This window comes from Halichoerus grypus, chromosome 7, assembly GCF_964656455.1.
Source record: "Halichoerus grypus chromosome 7, mHalGry1.hap1.1, whole genome shotgun sequence".
NCBI lineage: Eukaryota > Metazoa > Chordata > Mammalia > Carnivora > Phocidae > Halichoerus > Halichoerus grypus.
The window spans coordinates 16,439,177-16,463,848 of NC_135718.1; the positions used below are offsets into that span (position 1 = coordinate 16,439,177).

Sequence of the window (24,672 nt, forward strand, 5' to 3'; positions counted from 1 at the left end):
ATGCCAAAGAAAAAATAACACAGGCACATAAACAATATCACAATAAAGCTCTATACTGGTCACATTTTCTCTGGGTAGTTCAGATTAAGTTGCGCAGCCTAGGGTACAATTTACTCTGCAGGTGATTGAAAAAGGATATATCACATCTGGATTATTATAATATACAAAAATGGCATGTATTTCTTGCCGGTGTATTCGAGTCTCTAGGAAAGCTCTCCACTCCTTGCCAGTTTCTTAGCTAGAAGGATATGGAAGTAGACATTGGCTTCCACAAAGACAAAGACCTGTCCTGGTAGTGGACTGCCTTTTGATATTTGGCCACATTTTAACTGAAAGGAAGCAGAGCTTTGTCATCACATTTTAATACATAGTAGAAAACAACATTGTCTGAGGATGACTTCAAGTTATATTTTTAAGTTATATATTCTACTTATAAATATATTTTTATATTTGAAAAATTTTTGTTTCCCCTACCAAAAAACTCCCTTGGCAGAAATTTTGCTAAAGATCCAATAACACAGAAAAGATTTTTGTGCTGACTACTTTGGTTGATTGATTTGTCAACACCGATTATACAAGCTCTCTGAGCTTTAATGTTCATTGGGTAGGACAGGAGTATGGTTTATCATTTCTAAATTCCATTACAGGGGCACCTGGGTGGCTCAGTCGTTAAGCGTCTGCTTTCAGCTTGGGTCATGATCCCAGGGTCCCGGGATCGAGCCCCACATCGGGCTCCTTGCTCAGCGGGAGGCCTGCTTCTCCCTCTCCCACTCCCCCTGCTTGTGTTCCCTCTCTCGCTGTGTCTCTCTCTGTCAAATAAATAAAATCTTTAAAAAAAATAAAATAAATAAAATAAATTCCATTACATATTGTAAAATAAAAATATTGCCCAGATAGACCCAAGATTTCAAGGCCAAGTACAGCTACTGACCAATTGACATTTCTTATTCTAACCCAATTAATGGACATGGATCAAATATCTGTTGTAAAAGATGCACAGAAGGTACAAAAAATATTCAAGTAGAGATCTATAGATTAATCATATGAATGTGACAAATTACTGCCTGGTACCTAATCATTAAAGAGGAAAATTGGAAAAAAAAAAACAACCTTTAAATAACCTCAAATGATGGAAGTCCAAGTTTTTCTGGAGTATGCTCCCCTTAATTTTATTAATTTTGACCATTCTCATTACTTTATCCTCAGCAAGCATACTTTCTCTAAATGCAAATGAATTCCAGACGACTTAAGGAGCACCCTGAAATGACAAGAACATCTAACAGAATTAGCGATACTTAGCATTAAAACCTTGGGTGGCTTTAAAAAATTGAAAAACACAAAACTGAATGATTTTGTTTATGTCAAATCATTAAAAAAACCATTCTATGTGCACTTGAAAATGTGTAAATTGAAGTATTATTATTATTTTTTAAAGATTTTATTTATTTGACAGAGAGAGAGACACAGCGAGAGAGGGAACACAAGCAGGGGGAGTGGGAGAGGGAGAAGCAGGCTTCCCGCGGAGCAGGGATCCCAATGCGGGGCTCGATCCCAGGACCCTGGGATCATGACCTGAGCCGAAGGCAGACACTTAATGACTGAGCCACCCAGGTGCCCCAATTGAAGTATTATTTTTATGCTGTCACATTTTGCTTGAAGTTTTGAGTTTTGATGTTTGTGTTTTTGTTTGTTTTTGTTTTTTGTTTTTTTATTTTATTTAGTTTTGTCAAAAGAATGGGTTTTAATAATCAGTGAAATTAGGTTCCTAATTTGTTCGCTGGCATACAAGGGGCTCAGTGTTCAAATTCAGATCAAATGAGATGGGCTCGTTTTCAGGTCCTTACACTGTTTCCCACTGACAAGTTCTTCCCCTGGAATGGTTCTGGCAAATTGTAAGCCAGACTTGCTTATCAGAAATGTGCAACAAGTCTTTCCATGTGTTGTTTATTCCCCGGCTACTGATTTTGTGCTAGGAAGTCCTTGACATCACGTGATAGGCAATGCAAATAGGACAGCCATCTCCTGGACTAAAGCTGGTGTTCTTATGGTCCAAGACCTTATATTTGTGGGTAGTGACACCCTTGGACAAACAAATTGATCAGCCTGAAAAATTAATAAAAGAAGTTTTGCACCATCCAAAACTCCAACAGCAGGGATCTGATATGAACTTGAAGAAAGCTGTGGTGAAATGGGTAAGAGAGTGTACACTCTGGAATCAGACCACCTGGGTTTGATCTCTTGATCTAACTGCTTGATCTAACTGCCTCAGTTTCCTCATATGCAAAATGATGACGGGAGAGAGATTGTGGTGTTGTCATGAGATTCAAATGAGATAATGAGCATAGGGTGCGCCATGCACTGTCACAGAGAGTGAGCACTGAACAAATGTTAGCTGTCGTAACGTGGAGAATTCAGAACATTGGCATTGAACATGGCTCTTCCAAGCTTGGGAACAATGCAAGGTCATAGGCAGTAGGCGGAAAGGCTGCAATCATGCAAATGGCATGATGTAATTAAAGACTTGGCCTTATCTTTATAAAAGAATTCCCAAAAAAGTACAAATCGTAAAGGCATAGTCTCAGAGTTATTGTAGAACTCCTTGTGTCTAGTGGTAAAGATAACAAGGATTTGTGTGTGTGTGTGTGTGTGTGTGTGTGTGTGTAGTCTTTGTGCTGTGGATCACGTTATCAGGAAAGAACGAGCTGTTACCCACTACAAGATACCAGGCTCAGTATCCTTGGTGAAGTGGTTTGGGCTCATCACCCAACACACCAGCACAGACCCAGAGTCCAATCTCATTGATCTTCTCTGATGAGCCTCACCAGGTATTTTTTGAAATTGTTTTTTTGAAAAATAAAGATAATTCATCAAAGCCTTGCAGATTAGTCCTATAGAAGCTCCTAGAAAGTTCTGTGGGACTTAAGTTTATGCTCTAAACGCCACTAGGTGGCAGAGGAATGTTATGAAACCCCCAATCATCTCAGCGGTTTGGTGCATCCCCCTTTCCTTCTCATCACTGGGTGGGTGGCCTGTCTGCAGGATCCTGAGAGAACTTTGCTGTAACGTGGACTTTTAGTCCTTGCCCTTCCACATACTCAACCTCCAGAAGAGTCTGTGCCTCTGGACGACAGACACTAGCATCATCCAGCAGATCAGGATTGTAATTGTACTGTTGCCCAAATCCCTAAGCCAAAAATATCAAAAGCTTTCCAACCTTTGAAAACTTTATTTTCAAGTCTGGACATTGGGAAGAAAGGCAACATTCTTGCAGGCACATTGCAGGACACTTGTTAACGAGGATGAGCCCAACACACTGGGATGCCATTTTTCCTCCTTACATCGGGCAGATCCACTTCTCAAACCGCCCCCTCCCCCACTCTATTTCTGTCTAAATCTTTAACTTCTTAACCTCAGAAATCACTCTTTGGGATATTGAGCATCGTTTCTTGTGCTCCAAAATTTGGGAGGCTAGTTTGGACTAAACTTGGGTGATTTAATCAATTGGTCTTATTTTTCATTTTTTAAAAGATAAGGTCCTGAGTCTGAGCTGGAAGGCATTCTTTTTATTCCTGGGGTCTAGCTGTGCTGTACTCTATCTGGAGATAGTTCAGGATGGGTTTGATCAAGCAGCCCTTAGAAGCAGAAAGGAAATCTCCTTCTGGAAAAAGAGCTACTGTAATGTCATGTCATCACCACATGAAGCAGAAATCCAGCAGGTTTTGCTTTATGATTTAGAATAATATTATATTCAGTATAATTTGCTAATAATAACAATACTTTCCCTCTGTTCTTTATAACCATCTGATTAATTGTTCTAATTTCTGGAGAGAAACCAAAGGTAGCTAATTGACGCCCTTGGTTTAAGAATCAAGTCTTCCCCCTCTCTTTCCACATGGCAGTTGCTGACTGGAGATTGGAGCAGGGCCAGCTGAGGTGACAGCAGGGCATGTGGCCTGAAAAGGATTCATGTAAAGAGGCATGATCAGGACCTCACTGTCTCAAAGGACACCTTATCGAGGTGGGAGGGAGTTGAGTTCAGAGGTGGCAACTAAGAGTGTGTCCTCCCACAGGACCCCCTTCCTCCCACCTCTGTCCGAAGCCCTCTATGGGTCCCAGATCTGTCAGGGCCTTCGCCAGACACAGGCGTGTTCTCTTGCTGATGAGCCACTAACCTCTGATGTTAGCTGAGATGCTGGTAAAGCGTTTTCTGTCCATCCAACCCCCTCTGCAAGTGATTGCCTCAGTGGCCATGCGCTCCCTCTGTGAGTGGAGCTTTCCAGCAAAGGATCTGTTTCTTGGCTTTGGGGAGAAAGTGGGAGAGAAAAATCCAGCTTTCCAATAAGGACAAATCAAATTCAGGGGCTTCCAAATTAAGTCCACATACATTTCCTTCTTTATTTCTTCTTATTTTTTAATTTAAATTCAATTCCCCAACATACTGAACACTCATTTCCTTCTTTAAAGAACCCTCTGCCTCGGTAAGCCGGGAGCTGGGTGCTGGGCTCCTCCTGCTTCCCATAAGGGGTGACTGGAAACACAGCCGCCCACTGTCAAGGGCGGCGGGGGCGGAGGGCGCAGGCGGGAGAGCTGAAATGTAGGGGAACAGCCGCACCCTCCATTCTGAGCCTCCCATCTCTGTGACCAGGTGTCCAAGCTGGGCTTTGAAAGATGCCATCGAAGTGGAGAGCGAGTCGGAACAGCTCCCCCTAGGAGCCTCCAGCCACTTCATTCTGCGCGGGCTGCGAGTCCTTGTCCCCTCCCAGGTCGTCACTCGCAGATTCCCCGAGCGGCTGGAACCACTGCCCTGCGCCTTCTTTCTCCTTCTAGAGCCCCAGCTCCCCCTGGCTGCTCGCGCAGCCCGTCTCTTCCCGTGGCCCGGGCCCTGCGCAGCCCCCGCGGATGCTGACCACGCTTCTTCCCGCCCCTGGGAGCCTGGTCTCCGCTCCGTGCTTCCCACCTTGGAGGGAAAGTCACTCTCATTTCTGTCTCTCCCGTGCTGGATGGTTTCTCATTTGTTAGTGGGGGAAATTTTCTCAAGGAGCCATTTCCATTTCGTGTAAGTAACATTTACTTTTGCAGCTAGGAACATTTCTGGAGCTTTGAGAATAATATTGGGGCTTACCCAGAAATTTGCAAACTTGCTTTCAATGGTGAGTGAAAAATACGGTTTTTCCCATTAAGGACTCTGTTGTGCTGCATTGGGAAGGGGTAGTGCACCTTTCGGTGGGGGCTCTTTAGAAGATGGACAAGCGCCCCCCCACTCCGGGGTCTCCACACCTCATTTCATGGTACTTGGCGACCCACAGACTTAAATTTGCCACTGGAAGAGCGGGGAGAGCCCCCGTGTCACAGTCTGTATGAGATGCTGACTTCACTTGGCATGAAGCTCACAGATTTGAGGTTAGCCTTTATTGGCATGATTTGGTTTTAGCCAATTGGGCATGTATTGACAAAGACCCAGTGATCATCCTGAAAAGTATAAAGATGATCCCAAAGAAGACATCAAGGCATATATTTTTTTTAAGATTTATTTATTTATTTGACAGAGAGAAACACAGTGAGAGAGGGAACACAAGCAGGGGGAGAGGGGGGAGCAGGCCTCCTGCGGAGCAGGGAGCCAGATGCGGGGCTCAATCCCAGGACCCGGGGATCGTGGCCCGAGCCGAAGGCAGACGCTTAACGACTGAGCCACCCAGGCGCCCCAAGGCATATTTTTGATAAATCCAGCTAATATGTGGCACGAACATTAGTGAACAGGAACCTGCATTTTCAAAACACTTGGGTTTGGTTCTAGAACTGGGCAGGGTACAAATCATCATGGAGGCCCACCCTTAGCGAGACCGGAGATGGAGAATCCAGAATGTGACATCTCCTCCCCCCCCCCCCCCCCCCCCCCGCCGCCCCACGGTGGCTGCACACATGGGTTATGTCACGACCACTTTCAGCAGTTACTATTTTAACCAGGTAGTGCCTGATCTCTGCCTGCTGGGAAAGTCCTCCGGCGTCCTTCCTCCTGTCTCCCTTGCCCCCCAGCAGTGACAATTCTAGCCCTTTCAGCAGGGTACATGTTCTGCCCAGAATAGAAGCTTGGCTCCTGGGCTACCAGTCGCAAAGCTGTCTTCATGACTGAGGGGCTCTTGTACCCTCTGCTTTGAGAAGTGTCCCCAGAGGTCAAGCCCAGTGGGGACTCAGTGAGTGTCCGCTCCTGAGGCAGGGAGGAAAGGGGAAACGGGCTTGTCGAGCAAAGTATTGTTCCCACCCAGGTTTCACTTCCGTATCAGAATGCAAAGTGACAGAGGGTACTCCAGGCTCCCAGAGAGTAAGGGGGAGGCCGGGAGAGCAATAAGAAGAGAAGTAAAAGGGTGGCCCCTTGGAGCAAACAGTCCCCCCTGCTTGGGCAGTGGGGGGCAGTGCCCTTCAGTTACCCCTAAAGGCAGTGAGTCCGAGTCGAGGGTCTGTTTTAATTGGAATTTGGTCCACCTGAAGAAGTCGAGTTTTTCTCAGAATGTCATGCTTTGCGTGTGTATCAAATAGGAAATGTGAATATTGGGTAAATCAAGACAGATAAGGAGGGACGTTTTAGCTTTCCTCTGGGGCAAACAGAGAGTGGGAACAGGGGACCCTGAATTATTTTCCAGGGCTGCCTAGGATCAAAGGAATATTTTACTGTAAATACGAATTGAACCAAAATGCACCCGAAATGAAAAGAACGTTCTTTGTGTCTGTGCGCATAACCCCTTGGGCAATTCAACAGAGAAGAAATAGTAAGTAAATCAGAGCCCCATTACACATTAGCAGTTCTGAAGCAGAGTTCTTCCCCCTTAAGTAAATTGTTTTATTTGATAAAGGATTTTCACATTGGGGCATGTGGCCTAAAGTTCACTCTGCTTCTCACTGGGTGTTCACCTCCTTGAGCCTGTCTTCGTTTGCTCGGGCTACCATTAACAAAATATTGCAGACTGAGTGGTTAAATGACAGAAATTTATTTTCTTGGTCTTGGATGCGAAAGTCGAAGATCAAGGTGCCGGTAGGTGTGTTTCTTTTTTGAGGTCTCTCTCCTTGTCTTGCTGATGGCCGCCTTCTTGCTGGGCCCTCCCATTGGCTGTCTCTATGAGCACATGCCTGATGTCTTCCTCGCTCTCTGTGTCCTAATGTCCTCTACTTTTAAGGACGCCAATCATATTGCATTAGGGCCACCCTGATGACCCCAGTTTCACTTAATCATTTACTCCATTGGGCACAGGGTCAGTGTAATCCTTTATCTACAGATGATGCAAAATAGCAAGTTGGCTCGATGAATTTTATAGGAAATTCCATTAAGCAGGAGAAGACTCCTAATTTGTCTTCTTATGTAGTTTCTGGGGAGCGTCCCCTAAAATATATCTCTTGCCTTCAACAACTTCCCCCTGACTCTTCCTTCCTCAATCACAGAAGGCTGTTCAGGATCTGAAGGTTCAGAAGAAGTTGGAGGTCATCCTGGGTTTGAGACTGGGGCCACACGGGCTGCCCTGAGGCTGGAAAAAATTCAGATTTTGTCAGTCTTAGAGGCTGAACATCTGATACAGTGAGGCAAACCTGGGTTCTGTGAAAATCAAGGGCCAGACACACGCTGCACACGCATACACACAACATGCCTGTGCGCACACACACATACGAGTGCACAGAGACCAGAAAAGTTTGCACCTGTCATTGTGTAAAGAAAGTAGCATTGGTATTTTTTACTGCTAGGGATTCCCAACCTGTGCTGACGAATGCCCTTAGTCCATAGAGGGTAAAATAATACCATCACCACCCTTGATCTCTCTCTCTCAAATTTTGAAACTTCAAAGCTGAATGAGGAGCATAATACCCAAGTCTGCTATGTCAGCCATGGGAACCCCTTGTCTGTTGGCTTCAATGTCATATTATGGGGCGTGGGCAAGATGGGAAATGGAGCTACACCCTCCTTGGGTGTCCGAGAGCCGAGTGGCAACACCTTGATCTTTTTCTGGTGCCCATCCCCCTTCTGAAGGGCAAGAGTGCCAAGAAGGAATAGGAAGTCTAGGGCCACAAAACAACTGATAAACGGAGGCAGAAACTGGCCTCCGGCACTAAGGCGGGAAGGAAAAACAAGAGAGCATCAGGAAAGCACAGCTTGCTGCATGAAAAAAAAACAACTCAAAAGAATGGGAAGAAGAGGGACCTCAGGAATTTAACTTTTTACTTTGGACCAACAGACTATTTTGTAGCCCAGAAACTCCTTTTCTTTGGACTCCAACTTTGCTTTATGTCCAAAACGGGACTGGAAATGGGCATTATGAAGCCAAAGAAATCAAACAGCCTTAGATCCTTGGTTAAAAACATTAGCAGCAACACACTACAAAGCTCACCTCCCCCATTCTTCACATTTCATTATGAGAGGAAAACCACAGGCCGAACTTAGCAAAGGCTGTTATAATTAACTCGCAAACCTTTGTGTGCTTGCTAGTGGTTTCTGACTCTCTGAGGCTCCGAAGTAATGTAAGATGGGCTTATTTAATATGCCTTACGGAAGGAGGAAACAAAAACACATTTTGAGTCTCTTTTTGCTAAACAGCGGCCCAATTCTATTACATCCATTTCATTTACTGTTTCCAGGCTCAAGGAAATCATTTCCTGGTAATTTACCTACGTAAATTTGGGATGAAAGGAGTTAACATGTGTCAATCAGCGTTCTTAATGGCAAGTAACAGAGGCCAAGTCTGGCCCCTTAGAGCAGAAAGGAATTTATTGGAGTGTGTTAGATAACTTCTAGAACCCCAGGAGGGCCAGAGAATGAAGCCTGCCGGCTGCCCAGTCAACAATAATCCCCGAAATCAATTCTTGAGCTGTTCTGGGGGCTGCTTCACGGCCTTCTCCCTGGGCAAAGACATTGTTGCTTACACTGTGACCACTTCTCACACTGGACAAACTTCTGGATCATCTGTAAACTGGTAGTAGTGGCCACCATCCTAGCCGGCATGCCCCCAGATCCTAACCAGGCTCCTCTGGTTCTTCTCCAGAGATCTCTATGCGAATCTCCCCCCTGCCCCAACCTCTTTTGGGAAACCCAACCTTATCCAATGGAAGGGGCCTCATGCTCTGAACTACCCACCCCAATGCACCCCAGTTGCTTTTGCTCGGGTTGGTGTTGTTCTGTCTGGAGTGGCACCTGGGTGGTCCAGACCCTGAGTCCTCAAGGCTGGGTCTCCTTGTCTCCAGTTCTGCCATGGGCATGGCAGGCACTCTTGATTCTGGGACTTGACCTTTAGGGCAAGCCCATGCACACCTCCAAAGAAGGACAATAAGCCTCACAGGGCGGTGTAGTGTAGACTCACATCAAGAGAGACAGTTCTCACATACATTTCAAGGCTCTCTTCCTTCCGACACAGCTAGCCTTATTTCTATGCTGAGTGGTCACCTTGGAGTAGTCCTAGATAGTAAAGAACCCACAGTACTTTCTGTTGGCTATTCTCATTGACTTCTTGGGAAGGGCTCCTGCTGACCATTTATGGAAAGGGCTCATCCATCCTTTTGTTCTTCTGCATCTCCCTCTTGGGGGTGGAAGGCAGTATGGGACCTGGTGCCACTTCTTCCCATTACTGTGTCAGTGTCACTCTCCATGTATGAGTTCAAGGCCGTAGACTGAACATTTAATGTGGCAGAATCACCAGCTTGAAAATGAACTATGCTTATTTTTCTCAGCTGTAAGCTCATCAGGAAAGAATGAGAGGTATTTTTTCCTTCTCCCAACAGAGGGACCAGGTTCTGTGTTCTGGATGTCTGGACTTCTCCTGTCTCAGGGGAGCATTAGATGCCTTTGTTTTTAACCGTCTAGGAGACAGGACTCAACCCACCGGCATAAGGAGGGCTCTGAGGGTTGAAGGGGAGGGTGGTGGGGGTGGAGCTCTAAGGCTGGCCAGAGGGAAGGAGGTGAGCTCTTGAAATGGTGAAGGCCCATCCCAGTCTGCAGGCATTACCTCATGAAAGGTGACACCCTGGACATGGGCTGGTCCCTGGAAGCCAGGGAATGATCAGGTACTTCTTCTTCTTTTTAAGATTTTATTTATTTGACAGAGAGAGACACAGCGAGAAAGGGAACACAAGCAGGGGGAGTGGGAGAGGGAGAAGCAGGCTTCCCACAGAGCAGAGAGCCCGATGCGGGGCTTGATCCCAGGACCCTGAGATCATGACCTGAGCCGAAGGCAGACGCTTAACGACTGAGCCACCCAGGCGCCCCGATCAGGTACTTCTGTGCATGGCTCTGACCGCCCTGGCAAGTGCCCCCCGGTACTGAGCCTGGCTTGCAAGGAGTGGCGCAAGGAGCATTAACTGCCTGCCAGCACCCGGACCAGTTGGCCTGGGCTCATGGAGCAAGCAAGGCTCACTGCGGATGGAACTGCAGCACTGGACAGACGGCTGTGGACCGCACCCACAGGTACAGCTGACCCTGGAACAACACAGGTTTGAACTGCTCGGGTCCATTTATACGTGGAGTTTTTTCAATACATATAGTGCAGTACTGTAAATGTACTTTCTCTTCCTTAGGATTTTCTTTTCTTTTCTTTTTAGTTCTTTTTTTATTTTTTAAAGATTTTATTTATTTATTTGACAGAGAGAGAGAGCACAAGCAGGGGGAGTGGCAGGCAGAGGGAGAGGGAGAAGCAGGCTTCCTGCTGAGCGGGGAGCCTGACGTGGGGCTCGATTCCAGGACCGTGGGATCATGAACTGAGCCGAAGGCACACGCTTAACCCACTGAGCCACCCATTTTCCTTTCTCTAGCTTACTTTATTGTAAGAATATGGTACATAATATGTATAACATACAAAATATGTGTTAATTGACTGTTTATGTTATCAGTAAGGCTTTTGGTCAGCAATAGGCTATTGGTAGTTAAGTTTTGGGGGAATCAAAAGTTTGATGTGATTTTTGTATGTGTGGGAGGTCAGCACCGCTAACACCTGCAAGGTTCAAGGGTCAACTGTATATAAGGTGATGCAAAGCGAACCAGCTGAGCATTGACCCCAGACTTAGAGAGTTATTTAGGACACTACCAAATTCCCAGGGTTCCTTACAGCCCAAGACTGGAGCCCCAAAGTATGAAATGAACTTCTCCCTGACCCTTACAAAACCTTATTTTGGAATAATTTTAGATTCACATAAATGTTGCAAAGACAGCACAGAGTTAATGTCATTGGTTTATACATTATGTTATACTAACTAAACCCCAAACTTTATTTGGATGTCTCCAGTTTTTCCACTCATGTCCTCTTTCTGTTCCAGGATCCAATCAAAGGGATCACATAGCATTTAATCAGCATGCCTCTCCAGTCTCCTCCAGTCTCTGACAGCTTTTCTGTCTTCCCTAGTTTTTCATGACCTTGACGATCCTAAGGAGTATTGGCCAACTATCCTGTAGAATGTCTCCCAAACTGAGTTTGTCAGATATTTTTCTTATGATTGGACTGGGGCTGTGGGATCTGGGGAAGAATACCACAAGGGTGAAGTGCTCTTCTCATCACATCGTATCTCATCAGAGGGTCCACAACACCCATGTGACATCATTGATCATGTCAGCCTTCAACACTTGGTGGACGTGGGGTCTGCCAGCTTTCACCACTGTCAAGTTACGAATCCCAGTTCCCCATTCTATTCTTTTAAAACCAACCAGCCTTTTTAAATTTGCAATAGAAAAATAAAGAAATAGGATGCTGCTTGCAACTGAGTGTCACGGAACAGTTCTTGCCTGTTATATTTATATTTGAGCAAGGGTTTTCTTGAAGCCCTCTGCCTCGACCAAAAGTAGCAACTCTAATGGTAGGAATTTCAGGCTCTGTGACAGTTGGGTGTGGGCGTGTGGGCCTGGGTGATAAATGCAAGCAGCGTTCTCCATCCTCCCGCTCAGGCAGTGCCCTGCTCCTCTGCCTATATATAGGACCAGAGCATGGAGTATCCTGTTCATAAAATCTTGGTACAGATTTGAACACTTAACACACCCACGCACATTTGAGGGACTATCCTACCACTTATTTTCTAACACGGGGTATAAGTGCAGATTTAGAAGGGGTGATGATTATTTACTCAGGAAATAAGCATCTTTGGTGGAGAGCGTCATTGGAGAGGAATATGGCCCCCTTTCTATTTCCAGTCCAACTTGTTCCCAAAGAGACAGTCACTCCATTTCTAGAGTAAGCCGTCCCTCCATCTTTGAAATCGGAAGCGACATGAAGATAGATATGAAAACAAGTGTACAACCCCCACCCTCCGTGTTCATGCTCCCCAAATAGAAAAATGTTATTTCTATTATTTGATCTTGTGGCAGCCAGTTTTCAGCTCCGGATATGACTTCAAGCATCTCTTCTTTTCTCAACTGTCTCCAGTGACCCTGAGAGATATGGATTTTCAGGTTTAATGCTTTAGACAGAAAGTATTTCTGTGGTTGGGATCAGCAGAAAGACTATGAATCATTCAGAATCTCTGCAATGACAAAGTACTTGTTGGAACATTGCAGAAGTTGTTTATCGGGCTCCTGACTCGTAGAGAAACAAGGAATTTAGCAACAGATTTAGAGCACTAAAGCATGGTAATGTTTGTTCACACTTTGTGCTGTCGGAATTAAAATTCAGTTCCATAAGCCTTCGACTCAGGTCCTTCACAGAAGCCATCTCATAATGTCCCTTCACGTGGGCTCTGTCACAGCAGTTCTGCGGGAGGTGAGAGCAAGGCATGGGTTTGATGGAAGGCTGTTCAAGAGATTAGAGATTAGGAAATGGCCCTGGGGGGTTCTGAGTTCAGAAAGGCCCTCTAGGGTCCACTCAAGATCAAGGGTAAAACTAGCCTCCCACATCCACCTCATTTTAAACCTGTTCTTTTGTTCAACCCTTCTGCTGGAAGTTGGACTCAGGGCAGAGGATTGGAACAAGATTTTGCCTCTGCTCCTGAGAGTCTCACGGTTTGGAGGGGGTGGCCGCAGGGGAAGGAGGACGAGAGACAGATGGACAAACAGTGGCTGGAATTCCCTGGGTGATGAGGTGGGGTGAAAAGAGAAGGGCATTCTAGGCAAAGACAGGGGGGTGCTAAAAGGCCCAGGGGCAGGCTGGGAGAACTGCAGGTAGCTAAAACTAACCAACCTCCATGGAAAAAAGGGGTTTTGCTTCTCTTAAAAAAAATGGCAAAACAGGGCGCCTGGGTGGCTCAGTTGGTTAAGCGACTGCCTTCGGCTCAGGTCATGATCCTGGAGTCCCGGGATCGAGTCCCGCATCGGGCTCCCTGCTCAGCGGGGAGTCTGCTTCTCCCTCTGACCCTCACCCCTCTCATGCTCTCTCTCTCATTCTCTCTCTCAAATAAATAAATAAAATCTTTAAAAAAAATGGCAAAACACATTAAACTTCATTTGGAATTAACATGCCAACAGAGCTAAGGAAATCTGGGGAAAGGATAACGGGAAGAGGAAGGAGCCTTAAATGTTAGAGGAGATCAGAAAGCTGCTTTAAAGGGGCGCCTGGGTGGCTCAGTCGTTAAGCATCTGCCTTCGGCTCAGGTCATGATCCCAGGGTCCTGGGATTGAGCCCTGCATCGGGCTCCCTGCTCTGTGGGAAGCCTGCCTCTCCCTCTCCCACTCCTCCTGCTTGTGTTCCCTCTCTCGCTGTGTCTCTCTCTGTCAAATAAATAAAATCTTAAAAAAAAAAAAAAGCTGCTTTGAAACGTTATGCTCTGGGCATAAGAATTGATAAATGGATAGACAGAACAGAACGGTTAACCTAAAAGAGACCCCAGAACATTTATGTACCTAATAGATCATAAGGAACTAATGGAGGAAGATGTGAATTATTCAGAAAGTGGTAGAGAAATTGGTTATTTGTAAAAGATTGAAGTTACAGCCTCATCTGATATATTAAAATACATTACAGATGGATTAGAATAAAAGTAAAACATGAAGCCTTTTAAACGCAGAAGAAAATGTCACAATTGAGCACTTTCTAAGTACCATATCAATAGAATAAATTGTTATGAAAAAGAATGAGATTTTTCAATAAAATAAAAGAAATTCTTATGTATCTAAAAAAACCACTAAACAATAAAAAGGCAAATGACAAACTGGCAAAAATATTTTGACACTATGATAAAGGGTTAATAGCTTTCTTTTACAAGCAAATTTTACGAAGTATTAAGAAAAAGTACACCAGAAAAATAGGCAAAGGACATGACCAGAAGTGCATACACCCAATAAAATTTAAAGAATGTTCAACTTTGGAGGTAATGAAAGAATGCACAATAAAATGCAAAGATAGTATATTTTCACCTAAGTGGCAAATGTTTTAAAAGAAGGGACTCGGGCAATATGTACCATGAGCCGTGAAAATGTGTTCATTACTTTTGACCCCAAATTTCACCTTTAGGGATCTATCAGAAGGCTAGAATTTTGAAAACAGCAACCCTGTTTTTTAAAAAAGATTTATTCATGTATTTTAGAAAGAGAGTGAGGGAGGGAGGAGCAGAGGGAGAGATTCTCAAGCAGACTCCCCACTGAGTGCAGAGCCGGATGTGGGGCTCAATCCCACGATCCTGAGATCATGACCTGAGCCGAAATCAAGAGAGAGCAGCTCAACTGACTGAACCATCCAGGCACCCCAACAACCCTGTTTTTAAAAGCAAACTCTCCTTCCACAAATGTATGCTGGGACCTAAACCTACAAATTATAGCTCTTCTCTTTCACATCATTTTACAATATTGTAAAGAGAAAGGGTTTGTAGTCAGATTATTGAGTCCCTAGGATAGTAACAACAGGAAAGTTACTTAACCTTCCTGAACTTCAGTTTCTTAATCTTTAAAATGGGATTTTGCTATTAGATTAATTCTTGTAAGTATTGGGGGGGCACATAATAATCACTCAATCAATGGTGGAGTCATGGATGGTTTCCATGTCCTCATCATTCTGATCCAACTCCTTAACATGCATTTGCTGATTTGATTTCAATGATCAGGTAAACTACCATTATGCATTTAGGAATCTGGTAGAGAATAGGAATCTGGCAGAGGAGGAGAAAGGGAAGGAATTTTGGAATTTTGGAAAATTTGAAGGATCTTGGTGTGTGATGGAGAAAAGTGGGCACCATGCAGATAGTCCAAGTGCTCACATGGGGAATAGAAGCTCTGGACCCCTAGAAGCTAAGTATTGATCAGCCTAGGCAAAAATAAACAAATAAAAAAATAAAAAATAAAAAAGAGTAATGGAGCATACAAGTTTTCAGGACGCATCTATTGTGAAGGAAGCCACCCAAACTCTTGCTCCGCCTTAGCCTGAAAAAAACTGACAGGATGGTCAGCGATGCCCATCTTCCTGTGTGAGACACATAGACTTCTGTCAACCTAAAGGCTCATGGTGTCTCTGCCTAATGGAGGAAACTCAAAACAGGTGTAGAGACTTGGTTAGCAGGACAACTCCCAGGTGGGGTGACGTCCAGCCTCTCCCAGATTCCCACTGAAGGAACGCGAACCGCCTGTCTTGGAGCTGGAAACTAAGGAAGACTGGCTGCCGTGGGCCGGGAACGCAGAGGAATTTCTGTCATCTACAGCTCAGACTCCAGCAGATTAAAGAAGGGCTGACTCCATCTGGGGCTGACTGTGCAATGCAGACCTCGGGCAAACTCCCTGCCCCGGAGAACACAGCCCAGAACACTTCAAAGCCCGACCCGCCATATCTGGGAATTCCTGGGGCTTATGTTCTCACGATCCCTTCTGCCTCTAGCCCCTCTAGCCCTACAGCACCCCTGCAGGGCCCCATATCAGCCTGGCCAGAAACTCCAACCCTTCAACACTTTTCACAGAGAATTCACTCAGACCAGGCACGTCATGAGTTTAGTTGTCTTAAGTTGGTTGTTCCCCCCCCGCCCTGGGGCAGTTTTGCCTCCCAGGGGACCTCTGGGAGTGTGTGGAGACATTTATGGTTGTCACAACTGGGGGAGGGATGCTAGTGCTTCTAGAAGGTAGAGGCCAGGGATGCTACAGCCCACAACGACAAAGAATTATCTGGCCCTGTAGGTACATAGTATTGATATCGAGAAACTGTGCCTGAACCAAAGATGTGAAGGTGATGAGGCTGGTGATACCGCCCAGTGCCTCGGTGTCTGCCATTTCTGTGTCTTCCCTTCCTCCTTGTATTTTCTCTGCATTTCTCTGCCCCCCTCTGGCCCCGCCCCCTTACTTCTCAGGAGCAAAACAAATCCCTCTCCCTGCCTCATGGTCCTCAGTGAAGCCATCACCTTCAGTGATAAGAATATGACTCTGGAGTTTCATCCACTCTGCCGACCAGCTCATCAAATTCTTTCTTCTAAATAGAGTGCTCTCCCTAAGAGGAATCCTGGTCAATGTGACCTCTCCCACCCACATCTTATTACACACACACGTAAAGGAGCCACTTCTCCGGGAAGTGGAAGAAGCATAAACTCTCACCAGTCCTTGGGGAACAGCACGTTCCCCACTCGGAGTGGACAACGGTGCTGGATGGAGTCAGGGACCCCAGGGCTGCTTGCTCGGAGGATAGTGGCGTCGGGCAAAGCATGTGTGTTGCTGTAATCACGGACAGGGTCTCTGGCATGAAGGTGAAGCCTTCTCCCCAGCCCCACCGTGCTCTCTGCCGAAGCTGTGGAACCAAGGAGAAGCTGGAGTGAATCTCTTGTGTAAGAAACCAAACAGGTGGGGGCGCCTGGGGGGCTCAGTCGTTAAGCGTCTGCCTTCGGCTCCGGTCATGATCCCAGAGTCCTCAGCGGGGAGCCTGCTTCTCTCTCCCTCTCCCACTTCCCCTCTTGTGTTCCCTCTCTAGCTGTCTCTCTGTCAAATAAATAAAATCTTTTTTTTTAAGATTTTATTTATTCATTTGAGACACAGAGATAGAGAGAGAGAGAGAGAAAGCATGAGCAGGGAGAGAGGCAGAGGGAGAGGGAGAAGCAGGCGCCTCGCTGAGCCAGGAGCCTGATGTGGGGCTCGATCCCAGGACCGAGGAAAGCAGGAGGGGAGACCTGGAGATGGGAAGTGTGATTGCCATATTGCAACCCTCAGGGGAGGCCCTCGGTGAGAATTACAATTCAGCAAAGGAGAAGATAAAATTGAAAAATTCTCCCAGAACCCAGAGGAAAAAGAAAAAAGAGATTATGGGGCAAGTTTAATAACAATAAATATTATTTCAAAAAGAGGTTGGGGAATAGAAGGGAGTGGAATGGAAGCAGAAAGGGGTGGGGAAAGATACTTGGAACTGCTATGGTTAATTAAAAAAAAAAAAGTGGTGAGGGAATGAGGATCTTCCTAGAAAGGGTGAATTCAGACCTAATGAGGAAGTACAACGTGTCCTGAGAACAGGCGGAAATAAATCTATTAAAGCAAGATTCAGCAAAGAGTGAGGCCTGCCCGGGCCCGGCCCACTCTGGCTGGCAGCACTTTGCCAGCAATATTTGGAGGGCATCTGCAGAGCCCACACATTTTCCTCTAACACTACCTGCAAAAGTTGTCTAATCTGTGGCTGTAAGAAGACAATAAAAAAGATGATAAGATTCCGATAAGAATAACCGGAAACTGCTGTTATTGAGAATTGCAGTGTATTGCAATTAATGGAAGAAAAATATAGATTGCACACATGCATCTTATATACATATGTACCTGCACTCCTGATTTAGATGATTATTATATTAATTCCCTGAGCACAGGGAATTGGTGAAAACCCTTTGTGTAGTGTAGCTGAGAAAAAAGTACTTGTTTTGCTCTAGTGTCCAGGGTATGTGGCTGCCCCCCTTCTGCAGGTCCTGCACTGGTCTGAGAGGTCATGGTCATCGTTTCTGGTTTCCGCCCATGTCCTTGTTCACGGTTATTTTTTTTTCTTTTTTACATCTCAGGGAATTGTTTTATTCGAGTTTTCACATGCAAGTTGTCATTAGGATCATTGCTCCCACTAGCGTCTCATTTTGCATTATATCAGCTATTGTCAGTTCTGTGTTGAGATACAGCAATATTTTTCTTCGATAATTGAGGCAAAATTGACATACGACATTATATTAGTTTCAGGTGCACAACATCATGATTCAGTATTTTTGTCCATTATGAAATGATCATCACAATAAGTCTGGCTAAGTATCTGTCATCTTACATAGTTACAAAAAAATTTTTTTCTTGTGATGAAAACTTTTGAGATCTATTCTCTTTGCAACTTCCAAATATGGGCAAAATAGGTGAAGATTAAGACAAACAGCCTTCCAGTTATACATCATGGTTTTTTTTTTTTCCCAGTACAGTCTTCTCACCAAGGCCAGTGCTGTGTCAGCCTGTCTGTCCCTGCTGTCTCTCACCCGTGGGTGCATGAGCTCCCAGTGCTCTGTCCCATGCCTGCTTGCTCTAGGATGCAATGTTTAGCTTTTTACCCCAGGCATATACTGTGCCAATGGGAGGAGTTAACTCTGCAGCATTTGGTGGGGGGAATAAATTCCTAATTAGAATCTGAGATGAAGACGTTTCTCTAGGTGGCAGAGACGTGGGCTCCATCATGCTCCCCATGTAGCTCCTTAAAACACTCTCCTGGTTGCAGCAGCTCGGGGTTTCCCATGAGGAACTCATGCCTGATCCCATGTGGACATGGAAGCATCACTCAGTGCTGTGTCCGCACCCAAAACCTGTCCCCAGCCACCGGAGAATGAGCTCCAGGGGGATGGAGGGGACTCCGTGCTCAGGAGCTCTGAATTTAACAAATGTGGACTTAGTAGCCAGTTGGGAGGGATTAACCAGGAACATCTGCAGAGGCTGGAAAACCCACTCAATCCCTTGCCTGCTTTTACAAACCTGGAGAATTCCTGTAGCTCTGAAGTCCTAAGTAGGAAATGAGAAGCACTTGCGAGCTCAGATAATGCTGGAATGTCTTCAGAAAATATCTAGAAGAGTCGATTATGTAGAAAGGGTTGAGGAACTCCCACTTTAATTTTTATTCTTATATATTATTTAGATTTTTTAAAAATCGGCTACATATTTTATTTTTCTATATTTTTAAGCCTGTTTAAACAAGACAACAACAACAACATCAACAACAAAGGGGGATTTCTGGCCAGGAACACAGAGGTGCTAGGCTCGGAGACTTGGTCTCTAAGTCTTGTAGGTCCCTGAGTACCAGAGCCTGATGTACATGGCACATTAATCAGGACACAGGACTAGACTTTGAGGACAGAGAGAGTATAAGATGGAGAAGAGTTTTGGCCTAGAGCCATGAGAAGCCCAGGTAGCCTTGAACTGTGGTTTTGATTTTAACTCATACAGCTGATCCCCTTACAAGACCATGTGTGGTAGATTATCCTAGTAATTGTCCTTAGTGAATTCCACGTGTGTGCCCTTGGTAGTCTCCTCCCACAGGATCTCTGGATTGGCCATATGACTTGGTTTGGCCAATGGGATATCAGCAAATACGGCGTGCCTTCTCAGAAGATTGTCTCTGTGTGAAGAAACCCAAGCTTGCCTGTTTGTGACCCAGCGGACGGTCAATACCAACTTTGGGACATGCAATGTGAGGCCGTATTAGGCCACGCAGCCCCAGCTGATCCGCCTGATAGATGATGTTCACAGCATGGGTGACTCAGGTAGGACCCGTAGAAGAAGCGCTTGCTAAGCCCTGCCCGAACGGTTGACCCACATAATCCTAAGAAAACAAAACAGTTGTTGTTTTAAGCCAGTGGTGTCCGGTTGTTTATTATGTGGCAGTATGCAACTGGTTACACCGTGTCAAATGTCTTGTTACGTTTGCATTTAGCACCTTGCTCTGCCCACATTCTGTGATTAATAAATGAATGCTCTTATACGTTTTATTTAAGGAGGTCCAGAATAAGAGAATGAAAAATAGTATGGCATAGTTAGGGTTAAGCATTTAATCTCCCTGTGACTCAAGTTTATTTCTAGATTGGAGGTCTTCTATCACCAGGTGTAGGTAAAAATGGATGATGTCAAGGAGTTTTGTTTTCCCTCTAATTGCACCAGGAGGTCAGAAATGTATTTTCAACATTCAAAAGAGGGGAGTTTACCCAGTTCCCTATCTGTGCTCCTCTCTCCAGTTTGAGGGCTTTGGGGAGAAGCCTGGGTCCCATTTGAACTACCAAAGGGGTCATGTCATGGAGCTCCAAGGCTCCTGGGTTGAGTCCCTCCCTGGGAACCCACCAGACAGTGCTGCTAGAGGCCACCAATGCATTTGCATGTTCTCCCCCTTTCCCGTGGAGAAGGAAGGAGGAAAGTCATATGTAAAGTATGGAACTGCATCTGAATTTTGTGGGGGAAAATAAGAGCTTTGCAATTTCAAAATATAGTCTTGGGTAACTCTCAAACAGGCATTTTGTCTTTGGCCCTGTGTTTGCATATTATAACCAATTGTTTAAGTAATTTATTAATGTTTACATTTACAATGCTTAAAAAGCATAATTAAAAAATGAAACAGACCCTTTTAACTAGAGCCTTTTTTCTCAAAGTGATTTATTTAATGAATCATATTTTTCTTATCTCTCCTCCACGGAGAGGCCAATCTGGCTACAGTTCGGTTGTCAGGTTTCTCAAAAATGGGTGCCCTAATTGCCCCCAAGACCTGCAGTGCATGCACAGATCTATCTTCACCTCTAAAGAAGGTCTTAAGCTTTCTTCTTTCCTGCAGGCTTGCCCACAGGAGGAGAAATAGCAGTCATCTGAGGTCGTTTGTTGTGCAGGTGCTCCTTCTAAAAATCTTTCAACAGCTACTTAGGACATCAGGAGAAAACCCCAGGACATGTTTCCCCAGGGTAACATTGAATGGCATCCCAAATGGAGTACCTTCCTTTGGGACATCCTAGGGCTGCCTCTGGGAGTGTGCCCTTGGTTCGCTTGAGGCTTTTTGGGCATTCCAGACTTGGCCATGATGGGACATCAAAGGCTTGGGTTTACAGGACCTCTGGAGTTTCAACATCAGACCCCCTCAATAATGAGTGTCTTATTCACAGTTTTCAACTATCTGTTTATTCAGTAACAAGTCAAATCAAGAACAACAGCTTATTATGAGTGATCTGGTTTACTAGGTGTAGTAAGCTATCAAAGAAGCATGAAATGAAGTCTCTGGTTTAGAACATGAATGTTCTATATATTAGGGGGAAAAAGTCAAGAATGATAAGAGGGAAGAAACTGAAGCTAAGTGTAAATAGAAACAAATAAGCCCAACCGTATTTCAAAGGAATAACACAACCATTGCTGAGTAGAGGTGGGGAAGGGAGAGAATGAACCCAAGTCATTTTCAAACATCATACTTTGACTACGTACCCTCAGTCCAGGAGGGAAAAAAAACCAGAACTGCCAACAAGTCTTGAACCCCTTTCAGTAGATTTATTTCATGTAGTGACACGGGTGTGGAATTGAGCACATGAGTAAATAGGTCAATATCTTAGGAGCCAGAGTCCACATGGTGAAGAAAGGGGTGTGCAAATATAGAATGGAGGAATGCAAGGAAGAACTCTGAGATTGGTCTGGGGTCCGGGGTATCAGTGAAACTCCTGATTTCTACTCTTGCCCTTTGAGCTTTGGTTTCTATCCTTTGATCACTTTCATCTGTATCTCTGCCCATTCTGTTCCAGTCACAGAGAATTTCCTTCCCATCACTTCAGTATATTCAAACCTTACCTCTTCTCCACAAAGTCTTCTATCTTCTCTCTCCCTGGATGGGAGTCATTTCTTCTCTAAGCGCCCATGGTTCCGTAACAGAAATTCATGAAAAACACATTAACATTTACCTTAGAATAAAGTTACTTATGACTGTCTTACCTACTATAAGCACTTTTTGAGGAAGGACCAGTGTTGGATCCTTCCTTGTTTCTCACAGGATACCCAGGAATTCAATAATGACTTATTCAATGAAGAAGGAAGGGCTTATTTTAACAAGAATAATCAAAGTAGTCTGCAAAAATCTAACTGTACACATACCAAAGAGGGAAGATGTTCCCTGATGATAAATCTTGGTTTTAATAAACTCCCTATGGATCCATAGGGTGTTATGTCCTTCAGAAAGTAAGGTTGCAGGATATGCTAATAGAGGTATAGTATTTAGAACAAGGGAGGTGATAAGGCCAATCTATTTGCCTTTAGCACACTATTTTCTGATGTTTGATTTTTTGGGGATTATATTCAGATATTTTTGATCAAAGTTTAAGAGCCTTGTGTTTCGCATGCTCAAAACCATGCCATGAGCGGAATGGACTGAATGGTATTGGTTGGACTGAGAGAGACTCCTGTGGAAGGGATGGGGCCAAGAGAAGGGAAGATGAACAAAAGTTGACTTTAAGCATCTGAAAAGATGCTATATGGAAGAAGGATTAGACTTACTTTGTGTCATCCCAAGGAACAGATAAAAGGTCAATTTTGGTGGAGATGGGTGGGAGGGAGATTTTTGCCTCAGCATAAGGAAGGGCTTTCTGACAAATAGTGTTGTCTACCTGGGAATGGCCAGTTGGGGTCGGGTACTAATTATCTTCTTCTCAGCAGTGAGCTGCGAGAGCTGGTGAGCGCCGTGGTATAGAACAATCCTGTCACAGGTACGGGGTCAAACTATATGACTTCCAGATACTTTCCACCTCAAATTTCCTATGACTCTGTGATGCTACCCAAGAAGACAAGACCCAAGAAACACTTAATGAACAACACAGTATGTGCTGAAGTATCGCCAACCAGTACCAAAGGAACCAGGTAAGCGGCAGTAGTCCTGGGATTGGGTTTCACGGGGAAGTGGGTGGAATAAACATGGGGCAGGGGGGTGGGGACTTCTGGCAGAAGGCCCGGCATAAGCAAAGGGGAAGGTCTGTGCACAGCGGTGAGGCAGAGCTGGGAACATGAGCCGAGAAACGACGTACTGTAAGAATGTGGGATCGGGTTGTACTTTGAAAGTTTATCAGAGGAATTAAGGCAAACAAACAACAACCATGCCCTGCATTTGAAGTTCTAGTTCTTATTTCTGTCCATTACTAGCTGAGTGACTGTGAGCAGATCACGTTTTCTGGACCTTCACTTCACCACTTTGCGAATCAGTAGACTGGATGGAATGGTGGGGATTCATTCTGCTCTACAAGGCAACAGCTTTTTGAGATAAATGATTGGCTGCCACTGTAGTAGATTCATGAGCAAAAGAGGGACGTGAGAGGAGTATTGGGGGAAGATGAATTTAATACGCAGGGTAGATTGAAGTCAGAAGAGACCGAAGTTGGGAAGAACAGCCGAGAGGCAGTTCCAGTAATGGTTTCTCAAAATAATATCATTCAACTTTAATATTGTTTACTCAGAGTTTTATGCCACAGTGTCAGGAAGTGTGAAGTTTGGTCCCTCTATAGGACAACTTTGTTTCTAGGTCAAATTAATTTCCTGTCTTTTCGAGGAATTAAAAAAATGCCATGCTGATACCAACACTCTAAATACTGCACCAGTGGCTGAAGTCTGATTTTTTGCATTCTATCATGAGAATGGTTCCCATGAGGGCTCCCTTAGCAGTGTTTCTCTGCTACCATGTCCTGCAAAATATTCAGCACCATCCACGCAAGTACTGAGACAGAGGAATTTTCACATGTCTTTTTTTTTTTTTTTTCCAGCCGTCAGGCGCAATGGCCTGATCCAAACCTGGCCGGCCAGAAAGTTCAGAATACCGATCTCTTATTCCTGCCAGGCACATTGTTTTGTGATGAAGTCTCATCCCGAGTTGTAGAAGAGTTCTTGCAATGACAGTGTACTCTGGTTCTTAAAATAAAGTGCTTTCCTCGGAGAGCTGAATGCCCGGGGCTGCTCATGGGAGGTGGCGACTCCTGTCCCGGCCACCTTAGGGTGCCCGTGGCTGGTGGAGGCCGGGGGTGAGATGGAAGGGGAGGAGAGGAGTCTCTGATCGCTGTAACTGGCTGCTTCAGTGAGCTAGAAACACTAATTAGAGAACCATTAGGTTGTAGGTCAGTGGCTGGAATGTCATCAGAGAGTGGCCTGACTGTGGTATTATATGACAGATACTGCCCGGTGACTAGTCAGGGAGGCGGGAGAAGCTCCAGTCTACAAGTTCAGCGGGCGGTGGTGTGATGAGAGCTCACACATGGAGTACGTGCAAGGTGATGGAAATACACTGAGGTGGCGAGAGCCCGGTGCGCCTCTGGGAACACCTCTTCGGCAGTTCCCTCTGAATGGGTGTCAGCCGCCCCGGAACCCCACACCCGCCTTTCTTCCATTTCTGCCTTTCTTCCTTCCCTGCCGTGCCTGAACAGAAAACAGACTGGGGAGAAGGAGGATTTGGGAAGCAAGATCAAATCTGGGTGAGGGTTAAGGATGGGGAGTCATTTCGATCGCTTCACTCTTAGGTCATCAGGCCCAGCCTGAGAAGCGAAAGCAGTGTGAGTTGTAGGCTCACACACCCTGGATCACTTCAGGTACCCTCTTTTCTCTTTCCCTTGTACTCCCGAAGCGCGGTCTGTAGACCGGTGCTGGTCTGTGGGGTGTTTTTCATTTTGTTTCTTTATTTTACCACCTACAGTGAGATAACCACAGAAATGAGGATAAAGCCTGGAAAAACTTGCATAACAATTTGGCATTGTTGTGACATCCAAGCACATTGTGACCGTGTTTTACCAACGCATTGGTCTCCAAAGGATCAGAACCTTAAAAACTGGTCCCTTTTCCCA

At 45.2% G+C, this 24,672-nt stretch overlaps 1 protein-coding gene and 1 long non-coding RNA gene across 3 annotated transcripts in view; one reads left to right on the plus strand and one right to left on the minus strand.

The window, feature by feature from the left end:
* Window positions 1-7,383: 7,383 nt before the first annotated feature.
* The window catches only part of LOC144382541 (uncharacterized), a 45,889-nt gene continuing 28,600 nt past the window's right edge, over window positions 7,384-24,672 (minus strand). Inside the window, exons 3-4 of one of the 2 annotated variants that reach the window (XM_078077094.1) lie at window positions 16,451-16,640; window positions 7,384-7,514 (exon numbers count right to left, since the gene is read on the minus strand). In XM_078077094.1, the coding sequence (XP_077933220.1) occupies window positions 7,426-7,514; window positions 16,451-16,640 (279 nt within the window). In that variant the 3' untranslated portion in view covers window positions 7,384-7,425. Of the gene's footprint in view, window positions 7,515-12,529; window positions 12,741-16,450; window positions 16,641-24,672 lie in introns of those variants that run through there. The other variant, XM_078077095.1, reaches the window with a different exon arrangement.
* Window positions 19,470-24,455, plus strand: LOC118544423 (uncharacterized). Its single transcript, XR_013449430.1, has 3 exons — window positions 19,470-19,605; window positions 22,511-22,711; window positions 23,605-24,455. It is a non-coding gene; the product is annotated as an uncharacterized LOC118544423 (long non-coding RNA).